Source organism: Vigna radiata, unplaced genomic scaffold, assembly GCF_000741045.1.
Source record: "Vigna radiata var. radiata cultivar VC1973A unplaced genomic scaffold, Vradiata_ver6 scaffold_221, whole genome shotgun sequence".
NCBI lineage: Eukaryota > Viridiplantae > Streptophyta > Magnoliopsida > Fabales > Fabaceae > Vigna > Vigna radiata.
The window spans coordinates 561,217-573,820 of record NW_014543248.1 but is presented as its reverse complement, the minus strand read 5'-3'; the positions used below and the strand labels follow the sequence as shown (position 1 = coordinate 573,820).

The following is a 12,604-nucleotide window of genomic DNA, read 5'->3' as shown; positions in this document are numbered from 1 at the left end:
ATAAACTAGACATGACTCGTCCGGACTTAGAATGAATATCGAGCTATGATGGGTTGTGCACTTGTGGTTGCATCTACTGCTTTGCAAAGCCATTGCTATGGGTTATACCCTACCACACACACAAGTGTAAGTCCGTTATCACTCGCCTTGGGTTATACTGGAAGCACCCAAGACTAGGACCTCCTACTACTCTCACCACATGACTAATTCTTCTCTAAGTGAGATTGAAAGAGTCATTAGAGTGTTAGGATAACCCCCAATACTGAGCTTCCTATATTCATTCTAAACACTACCATAATCTCACCGAGAAATAGAACTTAAATTCTCATATTACATCACATGGAACACAATAATTCTTTTAGTTATGTCATAAAAACAACTAATACATACTCAAAAATTACATACTTCCACATAAACATCACTTATTACACAAATTTCTTTATAATCTTTAATTACCAATATTTAAGTAATTCAAACAACTTTTAGACCCTCACCAATGGATTCGGAAGGGTCAAAAACCCCCAGAACGACTTAAAGAACGTCCAAAACGGACGTCCGAAACTCCCAAAACGTAAAAAACAAAAACAACAGCAGAAAAGGGCGCCCAATGGGGGCGCCATAATTAAGCTTAAACAGCGCATTGAAGGGCGCCCAGGCGTGGATTCTGCAGATTTTCTGCAAATTTTGCAGAACTCACACCCCTAAGTTTCGTTTTAGGCCTTTTGGTGAATTTCTAACACTCAAAACTCGATCTATATGATGAATATAACTTGCCTAATCAACTCTAACACTTCCTAAACCAATTCTCTAGTGATTAAGCATAGATTTAGACTCTAAATCTCCATTTTTATCAACCAAGATACCCAATTCTAAATCTATTACTTAGAAACTATTTTTACCACTTTTGTCACTCCTAATAAGTCATAATTGACTTGCCCAAATTGTCTAAATGCTCTAGTACAGTCCCAAACCCCAATTCTCCAAAATCACTCCCTCACTTTCTTTCAAAATGATTTTAGCAGTAAGTTAACACATAACCTATGTCTAAGGATCTATTTAACAGTTTTCTCATTATCCAATAACTCAAATTCATTCTTATATCACCACCAGAACAGTTCAAGATACATCAATTCCCAGCTGCCTAATTCATATATCCAGAAACACAATTCCAACATATAGACATTAGAATTTTAGCACCAAGAATATCATTTTTCTTCATACAGTTCACACATGCAAAACTATTAGCAGTTAAATCAAAACCTAATTCTTTTCATTCAATCACATTACCAATTTGAATGAACCTAAGCTTCCCTTACCTCTAGAGTGAATAGTCAAGCCCAAGGATGATGCACAATGTCCTATTCTTAGAAGAGAAACTTAAAGACACCTATATTTCACCAAATGGTGATAGAAATTAGTCTCTAGAATAAGATTAGAGTTAAGATTTTGGGGAAGAATGACAAGTGAGCTACATGCAGCAAAATTTACTACATGATCAAAGTCCAAAAAGAGGAAAGTTACTTACCCTACGAAATTGCAAATGCAATCGGTGAAAGTCGAAGCGCGTGATGCCAAGATCGTCTAGGCGCCTTCAGAATGGAGATCCAGTGACTCAATGGAGAAAGAATCTAGAGAGAAGAACAAGGTTTTAAAGAACACAAGGTTAGAGAGAGAGAAAGCAGGTGTGGTGAAGAGGAAATAGCACGCTTCTGAACCTGTCTCAAGAAGCTGCTGAACATTTTAATTTTTCTAAAACTTAATTTATTTTTATTTTAATATTCTTAAATGTTTTAAATTTTAAATTATAGGATATTACAAGAAGAGTTTTTATTTCTCGTTATGATTATTTAATTTTAATAAATAATAAAAGATAATAATTTAATAAATAATAAAACATAAAATTAAATGTAATTGAGACGTTTGTCTTATTTTCTATCCTGTCATCATTTATTGTTTATGTTCATTCTCACTTTCACTTGTATATTACATTTTTGAAGAAAGCAAAACAACATAGATTCATTTATTTTTCACATGTTATGTTTTCAAAGGTAACATAACAAAATATTAGTTTCACACTGAAGTATTTCTGATCTCCTAAACTTTTTATATGAAAAATCTTTTTAGTAACGTAACATGAAATGTTAATTGATATATATTTGTTTATAATTGATTTTATATATATGATTTATTTATTATTTTTTCATTATGTAGGATACACTTCATAATTTTAACTTGTCATCTCATTTAAATTTTACTTTACTTTTCTTTTAGTCATCTTCAATCTTCTCTTAAATAATTCAAAAGTGGATGATAATTGCTAAAGACACTCCAATACTCATTCAGTTAGCAATCGATTATTATAATTAAGTCAAATGTTCAATAAATGTAACTCAACTTCTTACCTTACCTATGTGTTTATATAGGTTTCAAAATAAACTTTTGGTTAATGTTGATCAAATTATAGCTCAATATCTCAAAAACATGTTTTATCTAATTAATCATATTATCTTTAATAATAGATTGATTGGTCATTGATGTGTTCGGTTACTGATCGGTCTATGCTAATGTGCAGGATTCGGACAGGTTGACCGACCACTCGTTTCGATAATTTGTGTTGATCGGTCAGTCCATACTATACAATTATATATTTCTCTTTTCCTAATTACGTATTTTAATATTTAATTATATTTTTATACCTTTTTTTTTCTTTAACCTTATTTCATTTTTTAGAAATATACTTAAACCCTAAATAAAATAATATATTACCTTTTAAAAGCAATGAAACAAATTTGTGATAAAAATAACACAAATTTAAGTTCTTTATGAAGTAGAATACTAATAACTTAATTATTCAATTAACGAGCCATTTTCAATATTTAAATAATTATATGTGGTGATTTTATATTAAGTTTTTGGGATTTGATTCAATAAGATATATTCAAATATGAAAATATTCAATAAATAATTAAAATGGAATCCATATCAAATACAATTTCAAAACTATCATTTTTTTTTTCAAAAGAGAAACATTCAATGATATTTCAATCTACTTGGTTTAATATGTTTTTCTTCTTGACTAAAATATTACCTAACTAGTGATGGAACTTATTCTTTGTAATGCTACCAATTTAATTCAAAATCAATTGGTTGTCATGGACATGTGTGTTTATTTCACAAGGATTTAGATCATGGAAAGAAGGTTAATGGAAAAAAGAATTGTGAATTTATAACTATATTGGATATTAATTAGTCCTTGCTCACTCGTAAAATTACAATGAAAGATGGTAAAAATTTGTTGAATGCACATCAATAACATTATAAATATTCAAAGTTGTGAACAAATTTGCAAGAATAGTTTATACCTTAAAACCTTTATTGTAAAAATTATTGGCTAGCATTTATAGCTTATATATATATATAAAGACTATAAGCAAATATCAAAGTCAAGTAATAAAGGTAATTTTCTTGATCGAGATGATTCAATTTCTAACATCACATAATGATAATGTGACACAAGTTGTGTTAGAAAACATTCCATATAGAAAAGTTAGAAGTCATATTTCATAATTGAAGATTCTAAATTTTGCATAATTGTTGGCAAAGCACATGATACATCTAGAAAAAAAACAAATGGATATTGTTTTGATGTTTTTATATAATGTTGATAATATAAAATAGCTTTTTTGATATTGTACATGTTAAAGATACAACACTATCATTTTTAAAAATGAATTAAGTGTTATTTTCTCTTAGCATAATAAAAAATAGGCTTAAATCCTTAATTGGTCTCCATGTTAGGAGGAAATTTTCAGTTTAGTATCCGCTTTTAAAAGTGTATACATTGGGTCCCCATGTTTTGCAATTTGTGTTAATTTAGTAAATTAATGACACTTCAAACAAGTTTGTAACAGTAATTGGAAGGTGTCCAATCGTTCAAACAGTTAATAAACATGCTGCAACTCAAAATGACTTGTCCACTTGCAATTTTCAAGCCAAATTGATGGTTCAAAGGGACTAAATTGACACAAATTACAAAACATGGGAACCGAATGTATACAGTTTTAAAAGCGAGTACTAAACTGAAAATTCCTTCTTAACATGGAGACCAATTAATGATTTAAGCCTAAAAAATATAATGGTGTTAGTAATACCAGAAAAATGTGAAAAAAATTGCATGCATTATTCCTAATAATAATTTTATAAGTGGTAATACTTTGACACAAGAAAACGACAAAATACATTCATCTCACACACTTAAATAATAATGTTTTAATTATAATTATATTATTATATTATTAAAAGTTGTGTCACATGAATGTTTTTTACTAAACCGTGTCAAAGTAACCAAACAAGATGATTATATAGCTTCATAACAATGGAATGAAAATGTGAAATCCAATTAATATAACCAACTTATTTTAGAAATGAGTAGAAATGAGTACATACTTGGTTTTTTTTCTTCACCAATTTGAAATTTACCTATTTCTAACAATTAAATTATTTAACAGATTGTAAATCATTGTGATGTTTATTAGAGGAATACACAACATTTGCAATAAAAACCAAATTTGAAAAAAAAAATTCACTAGAATATTTTCTCCTAAAGAAGCAAACAAAACAATGGTAATTCTTGACATAAAAAGATGATGTAAGTATAGAACATTATTTCAAAGTTGTGTTTTAACAAATGAATCATTGATATATATGGTCGTTCTCAACAAACAATTATATAACACAATACACAATATCAACATAAGGATTATCACTAAAAAATAATGCATGCAATTTATTTCATTCTCCCTCATTTTTTGGAGTGATGGATGTTATATCCTTAATATGTCAATATATCAGTAATTATTTGAATCTTTAAATTGAGTTCTTCTAACATAATAATTACATCACTAGTACAGTGTTTTATAATACTGACAAGATATTGAATTGTATTATTTTCAAATTGCAATTTCTTTTGTTTCCCTAAAAAAATTATATTCTTACCCGAAAAAATATAAGTCCTGTGAGGTGGCGTGAAAATATTATATTGTTGATTTGTGAATAAATTCGGAGGAAAATCCAATAGAAGGTTCTCTAGTATTCAATTCAGTTTGATCATAACAAAATATGAATATAAAAGAATGTATAAGATTAAAAGTAAATATTTTCATTAAGGATGTATTGCATTTATAAACACTCATTAAGATAATTAATTGATAATATAATTGATTATTATTTATAAACATTCATTAAGATAATTAATTGATAATATAATTGATTAATAGGTTACATAACATTTAATTTGTTATTTTTATATATGTATTGGATACTGAAAAAGAGTGTAAATCCTCCAAAGTGACGTAGAAAGATTGGATTAATAAATTTATAAAAACTTCACAAGACACTTAAGTCAAGTGTAAGAAAAAGAAAATAAACGAGTATAAAAAACTATAAAAACTTCATAAGACACTCAAGTCAAGCATAAAAATAAGAAAATAAAAGAGTGAATACTCCATATGAAAATAGATTATATTTACAAACATATTTAAATTATTAATAATTAATTAATAATATCATTGATTAACATTTTTAATTTATTATGTACATTTAGCTATATCAATTATTAGATTTAATGAAATTTGTGACATATTATGTTGATGATTATATTTAGTATAGTGTAATATTTTATAACATACTATAATTGTATTTATTATAATAATAATAATATATACATATTACAAGATATTATAAAAATAATTATATTAATTTAATATAATTTTCTAGCTCGGATGAAAATATTATTTTCCATATTAAATGAAAGGAAAGTACAATATTTATTATTTTATTCTTGATCAATATAGCTATTTTTAATATGAAATAAAAAATGAAATAAAATTAAAAGTAAACAATAAACTATCAAAATATAACCAAGTGTTGAAAGAAGTAATTAAAAGAAATATATTCATAAATACTTATTTATGAATTAAAATCTAAATTAATCTCTATCATTATTAATTAATTAACTATTATGTATTCCAATACTCAAAATAAATGGTAAAATAAAAAATCTAAAAGAAATACAGAAAAAGAGTTTAAAAAAAAAAATAGAAAGATAATAATTCTTATATAATAAAACTCGATTAATAAAAAAATAATTATAGTTCGATTTTTTAAATAATAAAAACATGGAATGTGAACGACAAGTAGTGATTTTTATGTTATTACTCTTTACAATGATTTATTATAACCTTATTCTAATAAAATATTCTGAACCATGGAAGATGCAACTTTTGCAACTTTTGTTCTACTACGAAAAACTTAGATTTTAAGGATAGCGGATTTTTTTTAACAATTATTTTACAAATATAACTTGTGATTAGTTAAAAATAAATTAAACATACCAATAAAATAATAACAAAATATTAACGTATGATTGTTGTTATAAAAAAATGGTTAACAACATACAAGTTCCTAAACATTTGTACATGTTTTCAATAAGGTAATGCTATTCCATTGTGATGTCTTTCTTTTGTTGTAATGCTAAGTTTTAATTTAAAATTAGAAACTAAAACAGAATTAAGTGTCTACTAAAACGAATTATTTTTTAAGATTAAAAAGCGAAATTTAACCAAAGGTGAGTGATAAAAGAAATACTGGTAAAAGAAAAGGACCAAATAGCGATTATTAATAATCCACATCTGCTATTTCGAATCATTCACACTAACAAGAACTACAAGTGGCACCATAAACCAACCAAACAAAAATCCCAAAAGAAAAAAAGACATCGAAGAACTTCATTGGTTAGTCACGAACAAGAGAGTTAATTAAGAAAGTGGCTTCATCTGCCGTAGGAACTGCATCATCTGCTTAAAACAAGGTGGTGTAAATAAAAAATATTCATCATAAATAATGGAAAATAAAATTTTAACACCATTTTTATACCATCTTGACACTGCAGACGTGTCAACGTGTCAAAATGTGGTTGGAGGATTTCAAATTAAAAAATAAACTTTGATTTTTCTCTTCCAAATATACCCCTGCTCCAACTTTTTTTAATTTGAAATCGTCCAATCACATTTTAACATCTTAACACGTGTGCAGTATCAAAATAGTGTCAAAAAATGATGTTAAAATATCATTATCCGTAAATAATCTACCTTTATATATATATATATATATATATATATATATATATCCTGAAGATTTTCATGGACTTTCTAGTTAGAAAAAGAAAAAACATAAAGACTATTGAATTCAAAACCTAGTACATAGTTTTTGTTTGTTTACCTGTTACTGGAGCAGGCAAATGAGAAGCAATGTTATGAATGATGCCTCCATTTTCTGTCTTGAACCGTTTGGCTTTTTCATCAGCCATGATTTCTTCTTCCTCCTTCTCCTCTTGTCTTACCACCACCCTTTCTTCAGCTTCACTTTGATGGAAGAAACTCGAAACCATTTTTCTGATAACCCCTCCCTTTTCTCCACCGTCATCATCATCATCAGCATGCTGAGAGGGTTTTGGACTCAACGGTGTGATGAAAGAAATGAAGTTGTTAATAATACTACCACTATCCTTCTCTTCTTTTCCAACATCATCATCATCATCATCTTCTTTCACCTTATTCTCAACTTCTTCTTCTCTTTCAGATCCCTCTTCTGAGTTCAGACTTGGAGGAACCAAGCTCTCAACGTTTGTTCCAACTTCTTCTTCCATTTGATACTTTGCTCTCTTTATCTTCCTTTCAGTATAAGGAAATAGAAATGAGGACCTTAAAAGCAGTGCCACATAAATGACACCTACTTTGCAGTTATTCACTCTGCAAATGAAGTCGGTTGCATAAATGAGTCCTTGGATTTTGTAGCCACCCTCATCGTATTCCTACACACCTTTTATTTAATACTGCAATATAACAATAAAGATGCCTATGTGTCTTTATCAGAAAATCAAGATTTACTTCTTTTCTTTTATTTTTGTTTTAATTAATTAAATTCTTTTACTTATAATATTCTCGATTAAATATCAAACATACCAAGTAAAATGAAAAATTATAGATTCAACTAAAATTGTGGATTTTCAAATATTAAAAAAAAAAAAAAGAAAATGAAAATCGTAGAAAATGAATTGGTTAAATATTAAAAGTATAATTTAGCTCTGATTATGCGTTTTTTTGTTGTAAACAAAATCAGATTTTGTTTAAAATAGTTTTCAGATAATTAATTGTATTTGGATGAAAAAATAATTTTTAAAAACTTAACGTTTTGAAATCCAGGTGAAGACGGAACGGTTTTACCCTAAGGTGAGCGGACTTTGGATTCGGAGACTATTTTTTAATTTAAATTTTTTTAATACGTTTCGCATTTTTAATTACTCGGTGGGGTTAGCTATAAGTCTATTTGACTATTAATATTTTTTTGGTTTTAAATAAAAAACTATACAATTTTCACACACAAATATATATATATATATATATATATATATATATATATATATATATATATATATATATATTAATAAAACTCACGTTAGATATTTGTATATATCTCAAGCTAAGTTGATACTTGAAAAGAGATCTTCACTTATTAATGACTTGAAAAAATCTTATTAAAAAAACACAAAATACAAATATCAAACCAACCTAGTAAAATAGACAGTGAATCAACTTCTAAACAACCTTGAAAACATAGAAAGTTTATATCTTATGAAAAAAGGTAATATTTAAAATCTTTCCTATTTGAAAAAAAAAGTGAAATTGTTTGAATAAAAAATAGAAAGATAGAAATAAATAAAAACTTTATAATAGATTAATTGATATAATAGAAAAAAATAATAATTGAATAATACTAAATTTAAAATATCGTTAATTTTGTATATAGAAAATTATTTTGTAAAATTCTAGAAAATTATGCTAACATGTTTTAAGTAATGAGATATGGTAATTTTAATATAAAGAGTTTAAAGTATAAATAAAATTTATATAAACGAGTTTTATTATCTAAAAATCATATCAATTCTCTAATTTTTTTTATAGCTCTTTATAATTTTTAAGGATTTTAATTCCCTTTTCCATCTATTTGAAGATTAGAGATCGTTTAAGTAATCACTGAAAAAAGGTCTTCAACCATAGGTAATTAGATCCTGCAAAAAGATTAAGTTAGTTCTACTTTTTTTTTTTTTGTTTTTGTTTTTATGTTTTCTGTGTGAACAATTCTAGTTTGCATGTGAGGTCAGAGTCTTTTATAAAACTCTTTCCTAACCAATGGTCAGAATGATGTGTCGTGATAATGTTTTTGTCATTCGTAGGAGTGGATAAAGTTTTTTGTTCTTGTGAAGTTGTTTTAAGACTCCTATAGCTTTTCGGTCACATGTTAGGTAAGGAAAGCTAGATGCTTCAGTGTTTGTGAGTTGGATATTGTTGGTTGAATTTGGTATGTAAAACATGATTGTTGTTTTTGTGTTGAATTGTATGGTATGTTTGATTGCTTAAATTGGGTGTTGGTTGTGTTTGGACTGTCGTGATTGATGAAACTTAGAATTTGAATATTTGAACAAGTTTCATTCTGACATTAAGAGCTGTTTTTTAACAAAACATTAAGTCATAAATAATAATTTGATCATTTGAACATGTCTTTGGTTTCTCAAATCACAAATTTGAAGTGACCGTATTCTGATATAGAGAAGATGAATACATCATTTTAAAGAGAAGTAAAAAAAAGAAACATTTTTGGGAAAGGATGATTTTTCTATAATAAAACTTTAATAGTTAATTTTTATTTTATTTTTTATTTTATTTAATCTCATTAAGGTATTTCTGATCTTAAAAGAATTTATTTATATAAAATACTTTAATATGAAATATCTTTTTTAATTAATTAAGAAGTGTGCATAAGACTTGAAGAAATCTTCATGAAAATAATATTTCAAATTGTAGTAGGGGAGGGAGGTCAGCCGGTCGGGAGTGGGGCGATGAGGGCGAGAGGTGGCAGATAGGCTAGGCGGTAGAGATCCAGTTGCAAGGTTGAACAACAAATGAACGTTAAAGGGAGCATTAAAAGGTAATTAATGGCATTAGAATAAGTGTAAACAACCTTAATAGACGAATATTACGTAAAGAGAAACGGAAGATGCAATATTTATAAGCAGTTAATGCTAATTGTTGGGAATAATGCCTATAAATATAGCGTTAATGACCAGGTAAACCTACCTTTTATCTGATCACACTCACTTTGACCCTCTTGAGACCTATCTGACTTGAGCGTCAGAATGTTTCTTGCAGGTCATAACCGCTCGGTGCTACTAAAGGAAACCTTTGTTGAGATTGTTGACAACACAATTTCTATATCAATCTAGTTTTTTATGATGACAACACATTGCTTAATAACAAGTACAGGTTATTGTTGCATTACATATTCTTATGTTGATTAACTGTCATATCTGTTGAACATGTGTATGTGTATGTGTATGTGTATGCACTATGTTACATGTTCTTGTGTTGATTGATTGATATATTTTTGGAACATGTATATATGCTTTAATGTGTTGTGTGCTATGCATCATTTCATATGTTTTACTGCACATGTTTTAAAGCAAGAAATCACAAAGCACTTTTATGAACTTATGTTTGTGCTGCAAAGTTCTAGTACAGTTGACTACATTACTAATGGATTCGACTATGCTAAAATCTTTGTGCAGATTTTGAGAATCAGTGTTATGTGCTATTTTGAGATGAAAAGAATTTCAAAGTATTTTTCATTGTGATAGTCGACACTGTATTTTACGTATTCGACTATATCTGATGTTTGATTTGGAATTCTGTAATGCTCTTGCACTTCAACGGCTATATTTTTGAAAGTTAGTTGAGCATTGGTTAGTCAGTCAACTGTATTAAATATGATTAATTGGTTGTTGACTGAAAGCTACTAATTTGACTATTCTGTTATAACTATCATATACAGTCGACTGAAACATATAAAAACACACTTCTAACTCAAAGTACCTACCCCAAAGCAACTTGACCACTATATCTACCCAGACTAAATTATACTCCTTCTAGCATCAAATTCTACAAACTAATAGCATGAATAAGTTATAATAGACTCAATAAAACATCCTAACACCTCAATTTCATCACAACATTCCTATTTCAAGTTTTCATTAGTTAAAACCTCAAAATTGAACTAAAATGGAATCAAAAAGCAACATCATGACCAAATAACAGTTCCACCTCAAATCTTGTTTTACTTAACACCTAAACAAGTCTTAAATGACTTAAGAAATGACCCTAAACTTCTTATTTTCTCTTATAATCATTATCTCAAAATTTCAATGGTCAAAACCCCAAAATTGAACCTAAAACCTTTTAAAACCACCACATTTACTCATGCCTATTTCGTTATCATATTTTTATCAACTCAAGGTGCTAACAAGTCTTAAATAACATACAACTATACCAGAAATACCAGATTTTTGAATCTAAACATTATCTCCCAAACTTGCCTATCAAAACCTTCATTTTTAACCACAAAAACCTATGTCTTTGACAATCCTTAAACCTTTCAGCCAATTTCAGACATCAAAACAAGTTTATAACATACAATTAATGACAACAATGACATCCAATTTACTTCACATTATAAATCAATACTCAGATAACCAAACATACCCATTTAAATGAACTAATGCTAACATAAATATTAAAATTTTCACTAAATCAGTTTATTTTACGTACAATCACCAAATTTACACAGCAAACATAATTTAAAATTAGCTTCCCTTACCTCATAAAGAACTATAAAACTCTAGAACCGCACACTCGTTACCTAAATTACAAGGAACTCTAAAAACACCTACAAAACATCGAATTGTGATCGGAATGAGTCCTTAGGACTACAAATTAACAAAGAATTAGGAAAGGAATACCAATGAAACATGCATAGGGGTTTCCTAAGCATGATCATAGACAGAGAATTCAAGAAAAAAGGGGATAAAAACTTACTTGCTCTAAACTAAGAATTGATCAGTAAAGAATGAAGATTATTTAACCGTGATCTCCTAAGAACTTCCTGATCGTCAAACAAATGATCAAGGAGTCAGATATCTTAGAGAGAAGTGAATGACAACTAGGGAGAATAGTTTTAGAGAGATTGTTTTGTTTTAAGTAATAAGACAAGTTTAAGAAATTCTATTTATATTATTGAGTTATTTTAAATTTAAAACACTTAATTTTATTATTTTAAAAAATCTATCAACCCTAGTACTCTATTTTCTAGGTTCTTTTTAAAAAATATAAAAATATACAAATAAATAAATTTAAAAGATATTATCATATTATTTATAATTTTTTAGTTAATTTCAAACAATTTGAGTTTTTTATATAAATTATTTTAATTATATAGAATTTTTATATTACAAATTTTACTATTAATCTTAAATAATATCAGTAAATTTTTTCATTCAAGTTTAAAATAAAAATAACCAATAACATCGTAGTTTCTTTATTTACGTGATGATTATAATGTAATAAAATTTATCTTGTTTTTTTTAAAAAAGTAATAAGTACTAATATATATATATATATATATATATATATATATATATATATATATATATATATAT

General features: G+C 27.2%; 1 protein-coding gene across 1 annotated transcript; it reads right to left on the bottom strand.

Moving 5' to 3' along the window:
- Positions 1-6,648: 6,648 nt before the first annotated feature.
- LOC106753382 lies at positions 6,649-7,829 on the bottom strand. The gene is made up of 2 exons (XM_014635177.2): positions 7,279-7,829; positions 6,649-6,854 (listed from the first exon to the last, which is right to left on the bottom strand). Exons 1-2 carry the CDS (start codon positions 7,703-7,705, stop codon positions 6,793-6,795), a joined length of 489 nt encoding a protein of 162 aa, XP_014490663.1. The 5' UTR covers positions 7,706-7,829; the 3' UTR covers positions 6,649-6,792.
- Between the last annotated feature and the right edge of the window lie 4,775 nt (positions 7,830-12,604).